Source organism: Mesocricetus auratus, unplaced genomic scaffold (genome assembly GCF_017639785.1).
Source record: "Mesocricetus auratus isolate SY011 unplaced genomic scaffold, BCM_Maur_2.0 Super-Scaffold_100014, whole genome shotgun sequence".
NCBI classification, from domain to species: Eukaryota; Metazoa; Chordata; class Mammalia; order Rodentia; family Cricetidae; genus Mesocricetus; species Mesocricetus auratus.
Genome location: NW_024429197.1, coordinates 16973687 through 16996347, shown reverse-complemented (window position 1 = coordinate 16996347; position 22661 = coordinate 16973687). Strand labels below are relative to the sequence as shown.

General features: G+C 50.8%; 1 protein-coding gene across 1 annotated transcript in view; it reads left to right on the top strand.

Annotated features, from left to right (window-relative positions):
• Stk40 (serine/threonine kinase 40) overlaps positions 1-22427 on the top strand; it is a 36806-nt gene extending 14379 nt beyond the window's left edge. Inside the window, exons 2-11 of the mRNA XM_005084373.4 lie at positions 6557-6676; positions 7895-7980; positions 8283-8426; positions 10791-11018; positions 11537-11589; positions 17115-17230; positions 18581-18725; positions 18848-18967; positions 19117-19201; positions 20263-22427. Of these exons, the coding sequence (XP_005084430.1) occupies positions 6565-6676; positions 7895-7980; positions 8283-8426; positions 10791-11018; positions 11537-11589; positions 17115-17230; positions 18581-18725; positions 18848-18967; positions 19117-19201; positions 20263-20481 (1308 nt within the window). The 5' untranslated portion in view covers positions 6557-6564 and the 3' untranslated portion in view covers positions 20482-22427. The remainder of the gene's footprint in view (positions 1-6556; positions 6677-7894; positions 7981-8282; positions 8427-10790; positions 11019-11536; positions 11590-17114; positions 17231-18580; positions 18726-18847; positions 18968-19116; positions 19202-20262) is intronic.
• Positions 22428-22661: the final 234 nt, after the last annotated feature.

The window sequence follows — 22661 nt, the reverse complement described above, 5'->3', positions numbered from 1 at the left end:
ACTAGCTGTTGTAGACCAGGCTGGCCTCGAGTGTCATTAAGTTTCTAATAGCATAATTTATCAAATGGTTATACTATCCCAGAAGGTCCTCTGCTAAACCTTTGTGTGAGTTATCCACTTAATTCGGAGGACAACTATGGGAGTAAGAAAGGCACTATTCTCTAGCTACAGACAGAAAAAAACCCTTGCCCAAGAGCTCATCACCCGTGATCTAGTACTGGATTTGAATCTGTATTTCACTTACCCTAAACTCTTTGACTGCCAACATATGGTGATCTCTATGGCTCAGGGGAGTAGGTGGGGCATGAGTCAGCTGGGACCCGAGTCTGTTTTGTTCTAGCCACAGTGCTCTGGGTGCCCCGGGAGAATCTGGACACAAAGACTGCTAAGCAGTGCATGACAAATGGAGTGCAGGTAATGTAGGCAGAAGTGTAGGGTCCCTGCCTTCAGTAGAAAATGCCAGGGCTGAAGACTACACGATGCTGGTTCACAAGAGTACTCATTTTAATTGGCTTTTTTTTTTTTTTCTGAAAACCAGGAACCTGAGGGTGGTAATGGGACCTGCTGGCAGGGACAGCTTGCGTAGGACACTGTTGGCTGAACCTGACCCTGCAGAATCGACATAGTTGTTTGGAATAGACTAGTGGGCACTGGCAGCTGCTGACACGCATGGCTCCCAACTCTGTGTTCATAGGCATACACAGAGACATGTGTGCACTCAGTAAGTCATTCGCTGCCCAGGACCATGCTTTGTTTCCTAGCCAGGACTGCCCTACCCTTAATTCATTGTGTTGGTTTGTAGGGCTACCCAAGTCTTCAGAAACCCAGTGGCTATTCAAGAAGCCCAGGACCAAGCTAGGAGGTATCTGTGGTTCTGGTACTCTAGAGGCTGAAGCAAGTAGATTGCTGGAACTCAGGAGTTGAAGGCCAGCCTGGGCAACATGGAAAGACTGCCATCTCAAATGAGAAAAGTTGAGGTTGAGTGTTGTGCTTCCTGTCCATATACAGGCCCCTGGCTGTGCAGCCCACATGCTGGTGTGTGGGTGCTTCTGGGTGTGAGTGGCTGGATTCTTCACAGCCAGGCTTTAGTTCCTTTTAGCTGTGTTGATTTGAGGCTGGACTGAGCTGGGGGACTGTTCTTAACTCAGAACCATCTGTCTTTACAGCCCATCTCCCTTTGGAGATGTGGAGGTTGTGTTCACAAAGTCTGACTGATCTGCTCTCAGTGCCTGGCCTGCCTGGACCCGCTCACCCCTTCTGTACCTGCCCCATGTACCATACTCCTGGGCTCTGGCCATCTTTAACTGTAGAATCTTCTTTATCACTTCCAGCTCTGCCTGAAGGCTCACATTTCGTGGTGGCTTTAGGGTGACAGCCCCTCCCAGGTACCCCATAACTCCCATTTTTACCTCACCGAGTTTTCTGTTGAGGTTCTGAGGAGTGTGGCACCAACTTGCATGTATTGAACATAGGAAAAGTTGACAAATTGAAAGCTGAGACATTGAGACCTCAACCTGGGAAATGTTAACCAAAATCTGAGGTGTGGGGGGAGCCTCCATCCCAGTCTGGGGTCAGTTGTCTGGGAGGGCAATGCCTAAGTCCTCTTGAGACTGTAGTAGCCAATACTGTTACTGTATCACCGCAGGTGCAGGAGCCTCAAACAGGCTTTTTTGTGAACCATTTAGAGATACACTTGGAGGCATTAATTCCTTGTCAGGATGGCTGGAGGGCAGGGCAGGGCCTCCCTGAGTCCCTGCCATCTGCAGGAGTAGAGGCTGTGTCTGAAAACCCAGCCCTCCAGTTTCCCTGGCCTGTCTCTTCACTGTGCTTCCTTTGCTTCAGTCAGCTCTGGGTACCAGGAAATGATGTTCAGGAAGGAAGGCAGCCTGGGTACCTCTTCCCTGCCAGCATCTTTTCCTCTCCCTGCCCATCTGCTCCCATCCTTCTGTCTGCCAGCATCTTGGAGCTGTTCCCATTCCATTTGCTTGAGTCGAATCCTGAGTGGAGTAGGAGGGGTCAGGCTAAGCCCACTCATTGTCTGGGCTACAGCTGCTCCCAGCAAACTGGTGTCTAGACTGTTTGTAGGCGAAGAAGTAGCGTCTACACAGATGTGATACGCCTGCCTGGTGCTCTCTGGGGAACTGTGGAAGAAAGAGTAGGCCCAGTACCCGAGAGGAAAACAGGATCAGTCTAGCAATACCAACTACTACCAGGCTGCTAGCCCTGGCAAGAACCGTCACCAACTGGAGGGAAGGCATCTAATTACCAAGGTGCAGTGGTGTGTGTGTGTGTGTGTGTGTGTGTGTGTGTGTGTGTGTGTGTTTCTAGTGGTGATGACAGTAAACATAGACACACAAACAATATACATTATTAAAAGCAATGTGGGAAGCACATGTAGGAAATCACAGGACACCGTGAATATGAGACCAGGTGAGAGCCATTGGCGGTGAGCTGTCAAGCTTGGCTTCTCTCAGGAAGTTATGTATATATTGATGATGCCAAGAAGTTAGCCAAGCAAAGAGCAGGGATGCTGGCACATGCTACCATCTGACTTCTCTGTGTTTCTAAAGCCATTTCAGCATGAACTTGTTTGGCAGAGTTCATAGACAGATCTAACCATGGCTCCCACGCCTTCTGTTGAAGCTTTCCAGTTACCAGCAAAGGCTAAAGGAAACGATAGATATTTTACTGTATAGCAGTTTAAGCAGCTACACTTTCATACATGTGGAAGTAAAAAATGGAGGACGGATCAGCTGAGTTCAGTCTCCAAGACTCACATGATAGAAGAAGAAAACTTCTTCCCACAATGACATGTCTGCTATGATGTGTATATACCTACACATACACTCTTTTTCTTAATGGAGAATAAAACAAAGAGAATTAAAAAGAAAGAATACATATCACCAGTAAGCATGTAGAACAAATTCAGCCTCAGACATAAAGGATTATGACCTGCCAAAACTACACAGAGAAACCCTGTCTCGAAAACAAAAAACGAGAGAGAGAGAGAGAGAGAGAGAGAGAGAGAACAAAAAGACAAAGAATTATGACTTTAAAAGTAATAATATCAGGGCTGTCCAGGTGGCTCAGCAGTTAAGAGCACTGAGTTCTCTTGCAGAGGACCTGGCTTTGATTCCCAGCAACCACATGGTTGCTCACCACTGTCTGCAACTCTAGCTGTAGTGGACATGACACCCTCACATGGATATAAATGGCAGGCAAAACACTTACGCACATAAAATAAAAATAATTTTCAAAAAGTAATAATATCCCTTCCGTTACTCATGGAATTGGTGCAGGTTCAGGCCCAACCTGTGATTCCCCTCCCCCATGTGGCTGGCTAATGGCACTGTCATCAGTTGCCATAGCCTTCCTGGGAACAGCTTGCCACTATGTGTCAAACACATTGAAAAAAAAAAAACATTCACCCTGCCAGGCAAGATGGCTCACACCTATAAGCTAAACATTTGGAGGCCTGAGAAAGTATGAGTACAAGTTTGAAGCCAGCTTGGACTATATAGTGTACTCTTAGTCACGATGGGCTAGACACAGTGAGTTTCAACCTGTGGGTCACAACCCCTTTTGGTGGTTGAATGACCCTTTCACAAGGAGTTGCTTAAGACCATTGGAAAACACAGATTTTGCATTACAGTTCATAGCAGTAGCAAAAATTACAGTTATGAGATAGCAACAAAAATAATTTTATGGTTGGGGTCATCACAACATAATTTTTAAAGGGCGACAGCATTAGGAAGATTGAGAACCACTGAGCTAGAGTGAGACTGTTTGAAAAATTAATGAAAATTATAAAAATAAAGTTCTTTACCCCATTTGACCCCACAGTCTTGCTTCTTGGCGTTTATCTCCAGAGAGGGAACAGAATGCCAAGAGCAGTCCCTTTGAGTAGCCATGAGGTTCTTCTGGGTGTGTCCACCTTTCTGAGACACCAGACTCAAAAAGGAATAAGTATTTCCTTGTCTCTTTCTTTCTGGTGCTGGCCAGAACCTAGGTTTGCTTTCCTAGTACTTTGGGCTCCTTAGTGTCTCACATCCCCATCCCATCCGGGGGCTGCTCGCAGTGCGGCTGACCCCCATGCGCTGAAACAGCATGGTGTTATTCCCTCCCCTGCATAGCTGCTATTTACAGTTTGTCTGCCTTGGGGTTTAAACTTTAAAGAAAAAAAGAGAACCAAAATATACAGTCAGACGTGTGACCATAGAAAGAAAACTGAAAGGAAATGGATGTCCATAAAGTAGGGGATAAACCACATCCCAGTGATGCCACTGAAAAAGATGGTCAGTGCAAATCTATTTATTTTTTTCTTCTGTGATGAAGATGGAGCCCAAGGCCTTGGACACTCCAGGCAAGTACTTTGTTTTGTTTTGTTTTGAGAAATTCTTTTCTGTGCAGCCCTGGCTGTCCTAGAACTCTCGGTTGGCCTTTAACTCTCTGTTGCACCAGCCTTTAATCCCAGCACTCGGGAGGCAGAGGCAGGCGGATCTCTGTGAGTTCGAGACCAGCCTGGACTACCAAGCGAGTTCCAGGACAGCCTCCAAAGCCACAGAGAAACCCTGTCTCGAAAAATCAAAAAAAAATAAAAAAAGGGGGGGAGACTAGGTTTGGTGCATGTCTTGTTTTTGTTTTTCTTTTTTTCTTTTTTCTTTTTTTTTTTTTTGGTTTTACGAGACAGGGTTTCTCTGTATTGTTTTGGAGGCTGTCGGTCCAGCCTGGCCTCGAACTCACAGAGATCCGCCTGCCTCTGCCTCCCGAGTGCTGGGATTAAAGGCGTGCACCACCAACGCCCGGCTCCCTCCCCCCTTTTTTTACAGCCTTAATAGGATATATTTCACAAACTATATAATTTTACCAGACATAGGGAGAAACTGCAAAATGGCATCAAAGTATAGTCCATATTTTTCACAGTGATTTATATTACTTTGTATGACACTGGAAACCTGGGAGACACAGAGGCCTGTCTGGAGAACAGGCATCTAGGTGGTGAGTTAGCTTCCGTAGTTTTCATGTTGACCTTTTTTTTAGTGTTGGTGTAGGGAATGCCAATTGCTTGTATTTGGAAAACGAAATCACAAGAGAAGTTTGGTATTCTGTATCTTTCAGCCCTTTAGAGAAGAGCCACTAACATGTCACTAGTCCTCCTACCTGGCTTCCCCTTCCCCTGCCTTCTCACATCAGACTCTCAGCAACAGAGACTCTTGGGAACTTGTTGCTTATAGCCGCTGCACATTTACTTTCATGGTCCCCTCTCCAAGACTGTTCATGCTGTTTTTCTCAGTCCACCCCTGTTAATTTTTCCCTGAGCGTTAGCCTGCACTCTCTGACCTCTGCCTTCTCCCTCTACCTGGGCTCTGTCTCCCCAAGGAGAGCAAGAACTCAATGTTTCTGTTATCTGTCATGAGGCTAATGTCTTCCAGAACCTGATGCTCTGTATTTGCCTTGTCCTGACGTCCTAGAGGGGATGGGTTATCAGGAAAGCTACAACCCCATTAATCGGCAGTCACAGTGACCCTCCCTCATTTCTCACTACCCCAATCCTTTCTTTTCTTTTTTTAAAGATAGTATCTTGGAGCTAGAGAGATGGCTCAGCGGTTGAGAACACTTGCTCTTACAGAGGACCTGGGTTCAAAATACCCATACAATTAAAAGTTAGTATTTATGGGGCTGGAGAGATGGCTCAGAGGTTAAGAGCACTGGCAGAGGTTTTGAGTTCAATTCCCAGCAACCGCGTGGTGGCTCACAACCTTCTATAATATAATAAGATCTGATGCCATCTTCTGGCTTGCAGGCATACACACAGGTAGAACACTGTATACATAGTAAATAAATACATCTTTAAAAAAAAGTGTTCATTATACTGGGCAGTGGTAACACACACCTTTAATCCCAGCAATCAGGAGGCAGAGGCAGGCAGACCTGAGTTTGTGACTAGCCTGTTCTATACGGTGAGTTTCTGTGTAGTCCTGGCTGTCCTGGATTAATTATAAGATTAATTAAAAATAAAAGAAATTCAAGAGCATTCTTGACTACATATCAAAGTTGAGGCCAGTACTTCTGAAACTTTGTGGGCAAGAAGTACCAAGCTCATGTATAAAGGAACCATTTCCCAGGGTCCCCTAGTCCATTGCTTCTTGGAGTTGACTTAGGGAGGCGGGTACCACAGGTCTTTTGGCTGTGAGCTTTGGAGATGGGGGGTCCACTTGGAGAACAGCTGCTCTGGACTGGGGCTTGGTTGCCTGGGCCGTCTGTATAGAGGTTTGTCCTCAGCACCCACAGTCCTGTCTTACTCTCATCCCTTTGGCCCCTTTACAGCAGATGTCCCCACCCTCACTCCCTCTGTGATCCGCAGCTGCTGCCTTCAAGGACATCTGCCATTGTATAATGTGGTTCTTTTGTCCTCAGGAACCTTGGATATTCCTCCTGGTGGGGAGAAGGTGGCTTCAGCAGTGTATAATGTCTGCTCCAGTTAGACTACTGACTGGGTTCAAGTAAGGAACATAGTTGGTTTACTCAATGGAAGGCTCTTTTCTGTCTTGTCCAGAACTGAGAATGAAGCGGAGAGCATCAGACAGAGGAGCTGGGGAAACGTCGGCCAAGGCCAAGGCTCTAGGGAGTGGCATTGCCGGAAATAATGCCAAGAGAGCGGGGCCATTTATCCTGGGTAAGTGTCACCCTGAGGGAGTGGGTATGGCCAAGCACAAAGGCTCTCATTCTGACCTATCAGCAGCAGATTTATTTAGTTTTGAGACAGGATCTCTTTCTGTGTAGACTAGGCTGGCCTTGAACCCATAGAGCTCTGCCTCTCTCTGCCTTTACCTCCCAAGTGCTGGGATTAAAGGCATTTGTTGCTGGAGAGATGGCTCAGAGGTTAAGAATACTGACTGCTCTTCCTGAGGTCCTGAGTTCAATTCCCAGCAACCACATGGTGGCTCACAACCATCTACAATTCAATATGGTGCCCTCTTCTGGCGTGTAGACAGAACACTATATATGTAATAAATAAATCTTAAAAAAAAAAAAAAAGAGGTGTTTGTTGCATGCTTGGCCCTGAACTTCTTATAGAATACTATGGAAATTCTGTGAAATTGAATGTTTTCTGCAGGCTGAGGAGCAGTAGGGCCTTCTGCATGGTGTCTGAGGCTCAGCCAATTCAGGGTATGTTGGCCAGGGCCACAGGTAGTATGGGCTCTGGCACCAGGGGCTTGGTGGGACTTTGGCTTTAGGACAGCCTTCGGGACTTACAAACACTGCCTAGTCCCAACTTCAGACGCCCACAAATAGCTCCTAATGGTGCCTGCTACCAGCAAATAGTCCTGTGCTGTTTGCAGGGGTGTAGAGACTTCAGCTGAGTACTCAAAGGAGATAAACAAGATGGGGCACGTGTGAGGAGAGTTTATGGATAGTGACGCCAGGGAAAGCCTTACTCTCTAGCCCATCTTCCTGCATGAGCTTCCTGAGTGCTCGGGTTACAGGTGTGCAGCACACTGGAAATCCTTTTTGAGGAATGTGTCAGCAAAAGCCAGGTGTATGTCAGACATGTTCACACACATCCTCCTCCATTCTGTAAGAGGTAGAACTCAGGCTGGAGCGATGGCTCAGAGGTTAAGAGCACTGACTACTCTTCCAGAGGTCATGAGTTCAATTCCCAGCAACCACATGGTGGCTCACAACCATCTGTAATGAGATCTGGTGCCCTCTTCTGGCATGTAAGCAGAACACTGCATATGTAATAAATAAATAAATCTTTAAAAAAAAAAAAAGGTTAGAACTCTCCCCTGAAGACTTTGGAGGCAGCCCAGTACATATAAAGAGAACATCTAGTGAGAAGGCCATGGTGATGATGCTATGGAAAATATGCTCATGGCTTTATGTGCCTTAGGTCCCCGCCTGGGCAACTCGCCAGTACCAAGCATTGTGCAGTGTTTGGCAAGGAAAGACGGCACGGATGACTTCTATCAGTTGAAGGTAAGCTCAGGCTGGGACCCTCAGAACCAGGGTTGTCCTAGCAGCTGTCCCTCCTCTTTGCTTTTGCCCCTGCATCACCTATTTCTTCCAAGAAACAATCAAGTTCACAGTCTCACTCAGCCCCTGATTAAAGAGCTTTGTGTGAATTACAGGCTGTGAGGAAAAGCAGCTGCCAGCCATGCATGCTTGTGTGGGGTCGGGCACAGGCATCACACAGCCAGAGTGAGCCTGCTTCCCCTGTCCTGCCGTGCTCCTGGGTAAAGGAAAGCATTTGTTCTTTTTCTTTTTGTGCTTCCCTAAAGATCCTCACCCTTGAGGAGAGAGGGGAGCAAGGAATAGAGAGCCAGGAGGAAAGGCAGGGCAAGATGTTGCTGCACACCGAGTACTCGCTGCTCTCCCTGCTGCACACACAGGACGGCGTGGTCCACCACCATGGGCTCTTCCAGGTGAGTGACTCCACACTGCTCGCCCTGCCACATCTCCTCTGTGAGCAGCTCCCAACACATGACTCCAGTATTCCCTCCCTGCCGGCTGTCAGGACCTGACCAGGGGGCTTTGGAATCGGGCTAGGGCCATGCTGGCTGCTACAGTACCCCATGGTGATTTCAGCCTACCCAGATTGGTCACAAAGGACAACCTACAGCAGCCAGGCTTGCTTGGAAGAGCTGATTTTCTGAGGGAGAAAAGGAAGTCATTTAATGTTTCCGTGCTCTTTCCAGCTATTGTCTAGATTGGCAGACTAGACTGAAAGGCAGAACAAGAAAGAGTTGGGGTCACCTGTGGTCAGTTCTCACAGTGTGACTATATTACAGTCCTGCCTGCCCAGGCATTTCAGGTGGTTCTACAGATGTCCTTGAGCATCAGGCAGGTCATCTCAGGTCTCTGAGCCCTAGGGAAGAATCATAGTGGCACCTGCCCTGAGGCTGGTAGGCAAGGCAGATGCACAGTAGCGCACAGAGGGTGCCTGTGCTAGCCGCTGCCACACCTGTTCATCATCACCATTGTTTCCCTGTCAGTTTGATCCCTGACCAATAAAGCAAGTGGAAAATGCTAATGAGGCTGAACTGCAGCTTCCCAGCCTGGGGATGACAGTAAGATACCCACCCACATGTATACCTGTCAAGGTCTTATTCTTAGACTTGCCATCAGAGGCAACTCCACAAATTGAAGTTGATTTTAGTATCTTGATTCTGGTATCTTTATATACAATTTTGGTGCCTTCAGATGCTTGTCCTTCATTTATATTCTTTTGGATGGCAGAACAGAGGTGACTGAAAGTACTTTGAGTGGTAATCTGTGTGTTGGACGGGCCTAGACCCTGAAGCAAGAAAAGCACAGGTCTGATCTGCTTTTACAGAGAAATCTGGCTATTTCATCCTCCAGGAATTCCCCAGAGGGCTTTGGCTATCTGCTGGCAATGACCTGGCACCTTCTCTGGTCAGCAGGATCCCAGCATAAAGTTGCACCTGTTTTTGTCACACTTGGGATCCCTGCCGTAAGGAGAGTGACTCGGGCTGCAGGCCCAGTGTTGGCAGCTGACCCCTGACTGCTGCAGGCCACAGCTGGCTTATCTACCCTTGACATTAGGGAGGGAGGCCTTGCTCCCAGGCTGTGGGTCCAGACAGTCCAACCATGGCTGCCTGAGGACAGGAAGGCAGAGAATCTGGTAGTTCAGTCCACAAGGCTGGATACTTGTGCAGTCCCAACCTGGTGCTGAAGGCCTGAAGGAGAGCTCCTGGTCTTCAGTGTGTGTTGGAGGCCCAAAGTTAGTTCTAACCCTGGTGAAGGGTTACTGCAGTAGCAGGGCAGGTGGACCTGCCAGCGAGAATGAAGACGAGCAGGCAAAAAGCAGTCCATCTGTCCGTCTGTCCGTCCTCCCCCCCACCCCCCCACCCTCTCGTTTTTGAGACAGGATCTCATTATGTAGTCTTGTTTTTTTTTTTGTTTTTTTGAGATAGGGTTTCTCTGTGTAGCTTTGGAAACTGTGCTAGAACTCCCTGTGTAGACCAGGCTGGCCTCAAACTCACAGAGATCCGCCTGCCTCTGCCTCCCAAGTGCTGGGATTAAAAACATGCACCACCGCTGCCTGGCTTGCTATGTAGTCTTAACCAACCTAGAACTGGAAATGCAGACCAGACTGTCCTCGTACTGGCTTCTGCCTCCTGAGTGCTGGGATTAAAGGCGTGATCCACTGCCTACTCTCAGTTTCCTTTTTCCATGGACTACCACCAGAAAGTGTGGCACATATATTTAAGGTTGATCTTCCTGCTTCACATAATCAGATTAAGAAGATGTCTCGCAAGTACATACGTTGACACACAGAATACGGTGTTGACTCCTGAAGCTTTCTGGGAGTGACCCCTCTTAAACTTCTGGAGTAGTGGCACATGACTTTAATCCCAGCAGATGGATCTCTGTGAGTTCAAGGCCAGCCTGGTCTACATATCAGGTACCAGGCCAGTCACAACCACATAGTGAGACCCTGTCTCCAACAACTGAGAAACAAAAACATCTACAGTCTTGGACATGGATGAAAGTGACATTGGTGATAACTGGAATCTGGGACCATAGTAGGAGGACACCCAAGGCCCTAGTTTGACGGCAGTGGCAGTGGGCTGAGAGGGCTAGGTCAGCCTTAAATGCCCAGGGCTGACCTAGCACTGCTGGCTCCTGCCAGTTTGTTTCAATGATTTGAGTAACCACCTGTGTGTGTACCTCACCAGGGCAGCAGACATTCAGCCACCTCCCTCTGGGCCTTAAGAGGAGGACCTTAACCCCCTGGCCTTGGCCTGTCTCTCCTTGCCTCCCAGGACCGCACCTGTGAAGCAGTCGAGGACACAGAGTCTGGTCGGATGGTGAAGAAGATGAAGAAGCGCATTTGCCTCGTCCTTGACTGCCTCTGTGCTCACGACTTCAGTGACAAGACTGCCGACCTCATCAACCTACAGCACTATGTCATCAAGGAAAAGAGGCTCAGCGAGCGGGAGACTGTGGTCATTTTCTACGATGTAGTCCGGGTGGTGGAAGCCCTGCACCAGGTGAGGCCCAGGGTCCCATGTGCCACAGAAAAGCATCCTTCTGGGCTTCAGCTCAGCAGAAAGATGCTTGGTCCCAACCTTACCAGTGTGCTCTGTGGCGGGGAGTGTCCAAGGGACTAGTGTCTGCTGCCCTGGGCAAGGCAGCCCAGCTGAGCCCCGTGCAGTAATTCCCAGCCACTCAAGAGCTGAATTATAGCCTCCCAGCTCGGGGCTAGCTGTAGCAGACAGTTACAGAAGGGAGGCACTTGCTCCTTGCCCCCCCCCCCCAGGCTGCAGCTTATTGTCTCCATGGGGTGGTTGATGGGGCAAGAAAGAGGAGCTGCACGGGGTGAAAAGCAGCTGAGCAGACTTCTAGGCCACTTCTTACCCTCCTCAGGTGCATGCTTGATAAGGCCCAAGAGACAATCCTAGGGTGTTCCTGCCTTCCCAAACCCTGATTGAAGAGCCTCCACCTTCCAAAACGAACCCCACCCCACTCTTCACTTTCTGGTGCAAAGCATCCCCTCATTGATTTTCAGAAAAACATCGTGCACAGAGACCTGAAGCTTGGGAACATGGTGCTCAATAAAAGGTAAGTGTCCATTCTTCCTCTGTGCAGCCGTCAAGCTGGGCTACGTGCTGCAGCTCCCAGTTCTCTGCAGTGTCCGTGGGATTCTGATTCAGAACAGCCTGGCAAGGGGGGGTATACCAGGAGTTGAGAGACTTGGAAAGGAAAAAGCACTGGCTTTCCCAGTGGAGCAGAGCTGACTGGGTCTTGGAGGGGATGTGGGAGGTGCAACACATTGCTCTCTTGGGCACTGCCCCCTTCAGCCATGATTAAGGCAGTAGTGTAAGGTCTCACGGGGAGGAGGGACTACTCTCTGGGCTGCCACGGTTCTAGAAAGGCGCACTGGGGAGAGGCGCACTGCTTCCCTGAGCTGCCCCCTCCCTTCCCCTTCTGGGTAGGTTAGAGGGCAGAAATGGCAGCAGCACATACTCATAGCACAAGCGTCATGGTGGTCATTTGTTCCGTGATGTGGTTGGTCCAGGAGGGGCCCCATTGTCCTTATACAGTAGCCAAAGTCTCCATGGTCACAGAAAAAGAAGCTGTAGGGAGGCAGGCCACCCAGGGAGGCCAGGGCCAGTCTTAAAGCTGCAGCCTGGTGCACCATTGGGTGGTGCTGTGCAGCAGTGGTTACCTGGTGTGGGGGCTGCAGATTTGTTTCTCGGGTGCATCACCTACCCCCAGATAGGTTGCCATCTGGTGATGGGATGCTGACCAGAAAACAGCTATCACAATACACACCGAGGACAGTGTGGGGCACTGGCTGATTAGGAAGGAGGAGCAAAGGTTTGCCAGCCTGAGAGCATGAAGGGATGAGAACCGAGTGTCACTCTGCAGAGGAGAGGGAAGGAAACAGGAAATTCCAAGGCTGCTTTCACCCCATCTGGCCAAGTGAGGAGTCAGGGAAGATGAAGGGGCAGGATGTGGGGGTCGGACTGGCTCAGAGCCCGCCCTGCGCTGCCTCTTATTTGGAGACTGCTGCTCCGTTTTACTCGTTAAGTGAATTCACCCATGTGTCCAGTTACCATCAGCTTGTTTCTCATCTGTAAAAGTGGAATGATCCCACCTTCCTGCAGCCCAAGGTACAGATAGATGTAAAATTGCCAGGTGGGGGTCGGTGCTTCCTAAATACACCCCTAATGTCAATTCTGAGAGGGAGGACCTGATGGAGTGAGACAGGACAAGAGGCCAGGAGCTCCCACCCCTCAGATGAGGCTGAAGGCCCTGCAGTTCCCCAGGAGAGGAAGGCAGGTGTTAGAGGGCACTGGCCACCTTGACCCAAAGTTGTGGAGAGTATATTATCTTAGGATGACTTAGCACACCAATGTGAAGATTTACACCCTGGTTCTTAGCACTCCAGAAGCCAGAGGCTGGGACATCACAAGTTTGAGGTCAGCCTGAGCTATAGATAATTAGAAAGACCCTGCCTTTAAAAAAACTAGGATAAAGAGAAAAACCTGGGTCCTGTTGGTCCTAGACCTTTTGTGGGAAATTGAAGAACCCATGTCCCAACCAGCTGGACTAGAGAGCCCGGGGTCTTCTTAACAGTTGCTTGTTGACTTGCTGGCTCTCTAGATAAGCATCCCAAGGGTTGTCATGGAAACACGCAGTGGAGCTCCTGCCTATTAACTACACTAGTGTGCATGGCCTCTTTTTCCACTGGTGGTTTTGCTTCTCTCCCTCCTCCTGGCCCCCAGTGCTGCAGGTCTGAAGGTGCACCTCTAGAGTACTCTGCATACCTCTTAGACAGATTCCAGCTCCTTTCACTTGAGTACCAAGACACTCGGAAAAGCACACGGAGACATAGCATGGAAAGCCCTTCACATTTCCAGTTCATCCTTGGCATGCCAGCCCTTTCCCACCCACCCTGCCAGGCTCTTGTGCTAAGCAGTGAAATGCAGACAGAAGGACGAGAGCCCCCAGGACGGAGATGGGAAGAAGCAAGGGCTGAAATCTGAAGTCCTCTGTGGGGTTATGTGAGGCTGGCTGTGGGTTCCTTCTTCCTCTTTCATCTTGGGTAGGCAAGTTGCATACCAGTTCCTAGAAAAGCAGAGCACTGTGGTAGCCCAGGGGCCATAGCTGAAGTGTGACTCACTCAAAGCAATCCCTGCTGACGCACATCGCTCTGCCACCCCTCAATGCCCTTGCCCTCCTGTCAGGACCAGCTGGGGGGTCTAGGACTCCTGGGGAGCTCTCTGCCACCCTGCCAACGTGGGTGGTGGCGGCAAGGCAGCCAAGCATTAACAAACTTTCCTGTGGGAAAGACTCTGGGTACCTCAGTGGCAGAACAGCCACCACAGGCAGAGGGCTGGGCGGCCTGCTGGCAGGACCTAGAGCAATACAAATGCATGTGCTCCAGGGCCAGTTGTCACCCATGTCAGAGACAGCGTCTTTCCTAGGCTCTCGCAGGCACGCCAGCTGGCAAAGAATGGAAGGCTATTGACAGCTGCCTCTGGCAAGCCTGGAACTCTGTGCCCACGGTGCCTAGCTTTCTACCTAGTCAGATCCAACCGATCCTGAGAGTCAGGCTTTGCCATTTTCCCCCTCAATAGAAAAGCACATTCGAGTTTAGCAAGAGGTTCACACAGCAAGGACATGGCAGAGGCAGGATCGCCCCAGCTCAAGCAATCCTCCCAGCATCCCAAGCCTCAGAGACCACAGGATACATCTGTGGCCACAGTGGGCAGCACAGAAAGCCACGCTGTTGTGTAAAACCTTACAGTCCTGTGACACAGGAGGCTCACAACTGGAATGTTTGCATGCTGACATACAGATGATCCTCGCTGAGACCCTTGGTCTACATTCGTAGGCTCTGTTCTGCAGGCTACCAGGCAGGCTTTTGTAGGGCATCTTGGGTAAGAGCTGGAGCCCATGTTTCCATTGGGCATGTGGAGGACAGACTGGCCTTTGTTTGTGCCAACCCCTTTGCCAGCAGAATTCCCTGAGGTAGCTGAAGTGCTCTCAGAGGCTCTTGGATGCAGCTCCTGGGGAAATCCACTCGCAGACACATACCCTGCCCTGGAGACTGTTCTAGAAAGAGGTGTACAAAGCCCCTCATTGACCATCTCACAGCAGTTACCATGCTCAGCCAGTAAGCACAGGCCAGTGCACTTAGGGAAGAGACACTCCTCACTGATGCACCCCTAGGTCCTCTTGGCAAGGGCCACCCTCCCTTACACCCCCAGCTGTAGTGGGAGGACCATACCATGTGCTTCCTAGAAAGGTTCCAAGCCCAAAGCTGCCTGCTTGATGACTCTTGGAGCAGAGCCAGTTTTTCTAGGCCAAGGCACTCTGAAACCCAAGTTAAGAGATGAGTCAGCCTAGAAGAAAGGAAGGAAGGAAGGAAGGAAGGAAGGAAGGAAGGAAGGAAAAGTCTTTTGGGGGCTGGTCTCTTCCCAGGATGCTCTGGGGCCTAACAGACCTGTGCTTAGATCTACCTCCCAATTTTTCCAAGCTGTGTGAGCTTAGGCAGATCCCTGTACTTCTAGATCTTAGTTGTACCATCTGATGTTAGGTATTGAAAAGTCTCCCTCATAAGCTGCTGTGGGAATAGCAGTCCGCCTGAGTCCTGGCAAAAGAACAGAAGTGCTGTAGGCCCCAGAGCTGGCTCTGCGTATTTTCTGTGCCACCCATTATTTCCTTCACAACAGCTGAACACCATCCGCTTGCCTCAGCTCCCCTCCTTATGTCAGGGGCTCTCCAGGGAGGCTGGCCCAGCTTACTAAGTGACTCTTGCCCACTCTATGGGAGCCACATTCCTCATTGATGGCAGGGTTCCCTCTCAGAGGCCTTGCTGCTCCTAATGAGAGCATCAGGCGCCTCCGCTGTTCGTGACACTGCTAGGGTTCCTAAGTTTTGGCGATAGGGCTGCTGTGCACAAGCCCTGGCTTTGACCCCTAGCACTAATGGAAACAAAACAACTACAAAGGTTGTTGGAAATAGACAACATATTGTCTCGTGGGTGACTCTGACATGTGTCTAAGCCTGTGTGCATGATGCCCATATAGCAGAACCCCAACATGGCAGAGCTTAGCCTTGGCAACGTCACCAGCTGACAATGCCTTCCCTTTCCTGGAACTCTGTTTGAGGCCTTGAACCAGTAAAGACCAAGACCTGCATTGCTGGCCACCTCCTAGCCATGGGGTTCAGAGCTAGCCAGCCAGCACCAACACAGTGTGTATGCCCTCCCATGAAGCAGGAGCAGTTCTCTACCCTCCCAGTGCTGAGTATCTGGGTGGCTTTGGCCTACAATGGGTTTAGAAAGAGTGGTTGGAATGGTTAATTGTACCATTGCTAAGTCCATTCCCATTCTGAGGACTGAGAAAAGAGATGACACTCACCTAATTAGATGGATGCCAAGGAGACCTACTTCCCCCCAATCCCTAGAAAAGATAGGCTAGAGGCAGGGAAGATAGTTGAGTTGGTTAAGTGCTTGCCAGGCAAGCGTGGAGGATTTGAGATCAGATCCTTAACATAAAAAGCCAGAATGGCATGAGCACAGGGAAATAAACAAGAGGATCCCTGGGGCTTGTTGGCCAGGTAGGTTCACCAGATTGGTGAGCTCTGGGTCCAGCAAGAGACCCTGTCTCCAAAAATAATGTAAAGGCCAGGCGGTGGTGGCACACACCTTTAATCCCAGCACGTGGGGGACAGAGGCAGGCAGATCTTTGAGTTTGTGGCCAGCCTGGTCTACATAGAAAGTTCCAGAACAGCCAGGGCTATGCAGAGAAACCCTGTCTTGGAGGGTTGGGAGGAAGCCAAACAAATACATGCAGGCAAAACACCCACACACATAAACCAAAAAATAAATAATGATGTAGAGAGCAATAGACACCAGCTGTGACATTGGGCTTTCGTAATACAACATGTACACACACACACACACACACACACAGAGAGAGAGAGAGAGAGGGAGAGAGAGAGAGAGAGAGAGAGAGAGAGAGAGAGAGAGAGAGAGAGAGAGAGAGAGAGAGAGAGAGAGAGAGAGAGAGAGAGAGAGAGAGAGAGAGAGAGAGAGAGAGAGAGAGAGAGAGAGAGAGAGAGAGAGAGAGAGAGAGAGAGAGAGAGAGAGAGAGAGGCGCTGTCAACTGGGGGGTGGCATGGGATCAGCTTCCACCCTCCACCAGAGCATGTGGGGACTTCCCATGGGACAGAATTCCCATGTGAGGCCCAAGCCTGGTATAGGGGCTTCCTGCTGAGAAGATGCCTGTAGTGGTGAGGGGGGAGCTCAGGACCTGCCCACTGGCCACAGCGCAGTGAGCCGGGAATTAAGGGCATTCATGTCTGCTGGTCTTTTTCCTGCATGTGGGAATTCGGGAAATCATGTTGAAGTTGTGGGCTACTCCCAATCTTGAGTATTGGTGAAAACCCCTGGGATTTGTTCCAGCTCTGAGCTGTACCCTGACATTGAGCCAGAGCAGCAGGTTAAGGGAAGGCGGCTGCTGTCCACTTGAAGAGAGAAGTCTGGATGCTTTTATTTAGAATAGGGACCTGACCCAGCAGGGTGCCTGGCTCTGCTGCCTCTGTGATCACTCTCTGCCTCCCATTCTTAGGACCCATCGGATAACCATCACCAATTTCTGCCTTGGGAAACACCTTGTGAGTGAGGGGGACCTGCTGAAGGACCAGAGGGGGAGCCCTGCCTACATCAGTCCTGATGTGCTCAGTGGTATGTGTAATCCTTGGACAGATGGTAGCCTGTGGCTACTGAGCCCACGCCAGTCCTGACCCACCCTGTACAAGATCTCTGGTCTAATGGTGGAACAAGACAGACTGGTCACATGCCCAGTTAGAGCGATGAGAGAGAGAGAGATGGGCATTCCAAAAGAGCATATGAGGGCACTAAGAGATCTTTCCCAAGGTGTGGCACTTAAGCTGCAATGTTAAAAACTAGGAGCCCAGCTGTGTGAGCATGGTACCACACATCTGGTACCCCAGCATTCAAGAGGCAGAGGCAGGAGGATCTTGAATTCTAGGCTAGCCTGGGCCACATAATAAGCCCCTATCTCAACACTCCTGTGCCCAAATAAAGCCATACTACTATCCTAAGGACAATGTCACAAAACCCATTTTTACAGATAAGGACACTAAGGCTAAGATGACCTGTTTAGCGCCTTCAAAAATTAGTAATAGGTTTCACTGTGACATTTTCATTTTTTTTTTAAAGATTTATCATGCATACACTGTTCCTGCTTGGATGCCAGAAGAGAGCACCAGATCTTATTACAGATGGTTGTGAGCCACCATGTGGTTGCTGGGAATTGAACTCAGGTCTTCTGGAAGAGCAGACAGTGCTCTTAACCTCTGAGTCATCTCTCCAGCCCTACATTTTCATTTTTATGCATGTATATCAGCATGCTTTGTTCCTATCTGCCTTCCCATTCCTCTTCCATAGCTCTCTGTTGCTCCTCCTGCTTTCATGTTCCATGTGTCCCTTTCCCAGTCCCCCTCCCTGTCATGGGGACGTGCAGACCATACCACTGACAAGGTTGATGAAGCAGTGAATGTGCAAAGCCAGGCTGGGGGCCCAGGCAGTGAGCACAGTAGATGACACCTGTGTCAGATGTACTGACGGCCCGCCCGCTCTCTGAGCTGCCGTGGGAGCTAGCTCCCAGTCTCCTAAGCTGATGGAGAAGAGCAGGGCAAGGTGGGGGGGGGGCTGTACACGCTCAGGCGTCATCCTGGGGAGCAGGGAACTGGCAAGCATGCAAGAGCTCAAGAGACTGCGCTGTGCTTGCCCTGGGAGTCAGAATGGGAAAAGGGCCAGGCGTTGGTGGCACACACCTTTAATGCCAGCACTCGGGAGGCAGAGGCAGGTAGATCTCTGTGAGTTCGAGGCCAACCTGGTCTACAGAGCGAGTTCCAGGACAGCCTCCAAAGCAATACAGAGAAACCCTGTCTCAAAACAAAAAAAAAAAGAATGGGAAAAGGACCTGAAGCAAAGATGGGATTTGGAGTGAGTAGCTGCCCAGGTTCATCAATCTGAGTGCGAGTGAGTGTGCATGTGCTTTGTCCCCAGGCCGACCGTACCGGGGCAAGCCTAGTGACATGTGGGCCCTGGGTGTGGTTCTCTTCACCATGCTCTACGGCCAGTTCCCATTCTACGACAGCATCCCACAGGAGCTCTTCCGCAAGATCAAGGCTGCGGAATACACCATCCCTGAGTGAGTCCTGCCTCCTGGGAGGGGTGGAGAAGGGATCACAGGCCCTCTGGGATTTCAGTGAGGAGATAGCAACAGCACTGGGGTCACCCTGCTGAGGTTCCTTCCTCTTCCTCCCTGTCCAGGGATGGGAGGGTCTCTGAGAATACAGTGTGTCTTATCCGGAAACTGCTGGTCCTTGACCCTCAGCAACGGCTGGCCGCTGCGGATGTCCTAGAGGCCCTCAGTGCCATCATTGCATCTTGGTAAGTGAACCTGCACAAAGCCAGGAGCTCAACTGCTGTCCCCCTGCCTGCCAGACATGCCAGCTGTTCTGGGTCCTAAGCTGCACTGACTCGAGACAAGTTAGCAGCAGCAGGACCTGTCTAATGTGACATGTCCTTCTTCCCGGCAGGCAGTCCCTGTCCTCTCTGAGTGGGCCTTTACAAGTGGTTCCTGACATTGATGACCAAATGAGCAACTCTGACAGCTCCCAGGAGGTGAGTGTGGAGAGGGAGGCGAGGGCAGGTACGTGCAGGGCTTCTTCCTCAGCCTTGGCAACAGAAAGATACTGTGGCCTTGCTTGTGTCCTGTCCATCTGAGGTCCCCAGCCTGAGAGAGAGAGAGACATGAACACAGTGAGCTCCTGGGAGGCCCCAGTGCCAGGCAGCCACCTGGGCCTCTGCTAGCTTCCTCTTCCTGTCCAAGTCCCATTTCTCTCCGCGTCTGACTCACTGGGTTCTCTCACCCTTCCTGCTTTTCTTTTTTAGATGATTCATTTGTCCCTCTTCTCTCCTCCCTGCTCCCTGCACTGGAGAAAGTGCTAGGCCACGGGTGGGGACAGAGACAGGAGTGCCAGTCAGCAGCTGTAGGTGGTCTCAGAGCACCCCCAACAGGGAAATTGGACCTGAGCTTTATAGGGACCCTCCCTTGGAGCTCCCTAGCAAGCAGTAGGCAAAAGACCAGGAAGGGCCTTGCCTGGAAACCTTCGCCAGCTCCCATTAGTCCACCCTAAGACCTGTGGGGCATAATTTTATCCCAGTGACAAAGGAAGAGCCCGAGAATTGAAGAAGTGGAGTGATGTGCCCACAGTCACACACTTGGCAGCCCGGGAACTGTGCCTTGGCTCCGCTAGTCAGGACCTGCCACTGCAGTCTGGATTGCACAGGAGGGAACTGAGCTTGAGGCTATGGCTGGAGAGCGGCTCTGCTCTCAACCCTTGGCATGCGTCAGCCCGTCGGAGCTTAGAGACCCCTTTGTGGGGAGACACCTGTACCCCCACCCCCATTCACATTCACACCCCACCATGGGTGAGGAATGCAATCTGGAAGGTAGAGATGCGGTCAGAAGACAAGGTTGTGTGCAGCTGCAGCCTCCTACAACTCCCCACATCAGCCAGCAAGGTGAGGGCCAGTTGGCTGGAGGACCTCAGGGCCCTACACTTAGCCTCTAGGGAGGTGGAGCCTGAATTGTGGTGCCCGGGAAGCATAACGTCAGCGGCCAGGCTGCCCAGCCCTGGCTCCCTGTGCTCTGTCTTCAGCTTGATCTCTCGGTCTCACAGGCAAAGGTAACAGAGGAATGCTCCCAATACGAGTTTGAGAACTACATGCGACAGCAACTGCTACTTGCTGAAGAGAAAAGCTCCATCCATGAGGCCCGGACATGGGTACCCAAGCGGCAGTTCGGTAGCATGCCACCAGTGCGACGGCTGGGCCATGATGCCCAGCCCATGACTTCCTTGGACACAGCCATCCTGGCACAGCGCTATCTGCGGAAATAGTGCCCTCAGCTAGGGCACCAGCCCCAGCACACCCTTCCTCAGCCCCGCCATCCAGCCCAGGCCCAGCCCAGCAGTACTGGACTGAATCCTAGGCTGCTACAGGGACAGGGCAGGGATAGGGATAGGGACAGCCCAGGTCACAGCCAGGGTCAACAGAGGTACCACAAAGCTACCTTTTGGGATGATTGCTTGATTTTTTTTTTTTTAAATCTGAGAATTCTAGATACCTGATCTGCTTTTAATCATGACATTTTAATCTACCTCTGTCTATCTAACCACGCTGTCTCTGGACCGAGTGCCGGGAGGAAAGAGGGGAGCCTATGCTCGCCATCCAGGCCCTGGAACAGCTACAGCCTGGCCAGGCCACTGCTCCCCACAGTCCATATAAGCTGACCATGCAGCTCGCTACTGGCCCCCAGTAAGCACCCCTTCCCACTGTCCATGTCCCACTACTACCCCCTTCCCAGGGCCTCAGTCTAAGCTTTGGAACACTTCCACCTCATCTTCCGCCCAATTCAAATATATTTATTTTTTTACTGAACCCAACTTCTCTGCCCCCCAGCCCGCTGGATAATGGCTCCCTTCTCACCCCCAGGCTCCTAGGAGTTCTCTTGCCAGTTCTCTGCTCTCAACCCCCGGGCCCTCTGTCTACACTTGGCTCTTTCTTTGTCTCAGTAGCTTCCCTGAGGTGCTTCATCCACATTAGCCCTGCCTCCTCCGTCCTTCTCGGGTACCCAGGTAACATGGACATGGTGTGAAGGGACCTGTGGCCAGCTTTGGAGGATGCTCTGGGCCTGCACGGGACAGGCCACTTATGCTCAGAGACCCTCCCACCCTGTCTCAGAAGTATCTCTCCCAACAGACCCTGGGCAGATGCCTACCCAGGGGTGGAAGACTTGGAGGAAACCTGTGGGGATCGGGGACCTACCTGGCTTGAGAACAGCCCTGCTATCCTTTTTGAGCCGAAATTTTGAAGTGGATGCCCGTCTTGCCAGAAATGCTGTTCTCTCCAGAATGCCCCTTCCTGCACTGGACTTGGCACACCCAGTACCAAGCAAAGACCCAATTCTGGAGGCCTACACCCTGTGTACCCTCAGAGAGGGTGATGTCCCCCCCTGGCAGTCCTAGACCGTTTCTGCCTCTTGCTCTCCAAATGGGGGAGACCATGTTTCTTAGAGTGTGAGCTGCCCCTCTCCCCCTGAAAAGCTGACTCACTGTGAGTGACCTTGGGCAAGTTCCCAAAAAAAAAAACCTCCTTGTGCCTCAGTTTCCCCATCTGGAAAAAATGGGGCCACCTCTTGCCAGCAGTAGCAGGGCCGCCCATGCCCCTTCCTCCCCAGACCCCTCCCCCCATCCAGCCCTGGGCGCCTGTGCCTCTGTTTTGCTGGGTCTGCAGGAACCCACCTGAGCCCAGCACTTCCCTTAGTACCCAGCCTTGCCTCTGATTCAGCCATCCAGCCACTGAGATCAGGGCATGGTGCTGGGTGGGGGGAGGGCTCTTTTCTATATTTATTTGATAACAAAAAGTCTCCTAAGGGAGTAGAAATGCAGTCAACCTGGGCTTCAGCCCATGATTGCCCTCCAGTGAGGCTCTGTGGCCTGGTTAAGGGCCCTCCCGGGTGGAGCCCCTGCCTAGTGTCTCAGGCCTGCATTCACAGCCCTTTTAAAAGCAATACCTTCAGGTCTGCAGAGCCCATCAGACAGCCTGGTTCCTGCCAAGGTCAGCCCTAGGTCTGATGGTATTTCTGGCAATGCAGATGAGAGGAGGTTGGGCCTGCCCTCACTGGTGTCACACACTGAGAAGTCCTATTGTAAAGAAAAAAACAAACAAAAAAAACAAAAAAACACAAAATGGAAAAAGTCACAAAAAAGTTTGTATAAAGACGTATTTTTGTACTACATGGGGACTCTTCCTGCATGTCAGCAATAAAACTTCCTGATCTGGAGCCACCATGGCCTGAAGCAATGCCTCTGTTCTTGTCCTCAATCAAGCCTGCTATCTCTAACCCAGGAAGGCAGGTGTTGTGTCTCTGGGCCCTGCCAACAGGTGCACAGCGACCTCCAGCCAGCAAGTAGTTAAGTCGTGCTGCCAGAAGCAGGAGGGGACCGGAATATCCTGCCTCCTGCCAGTGCCCAGTAGGAGCTTCTAGCTTGGTTTGGCTCTGCTTCTGCCCACTATA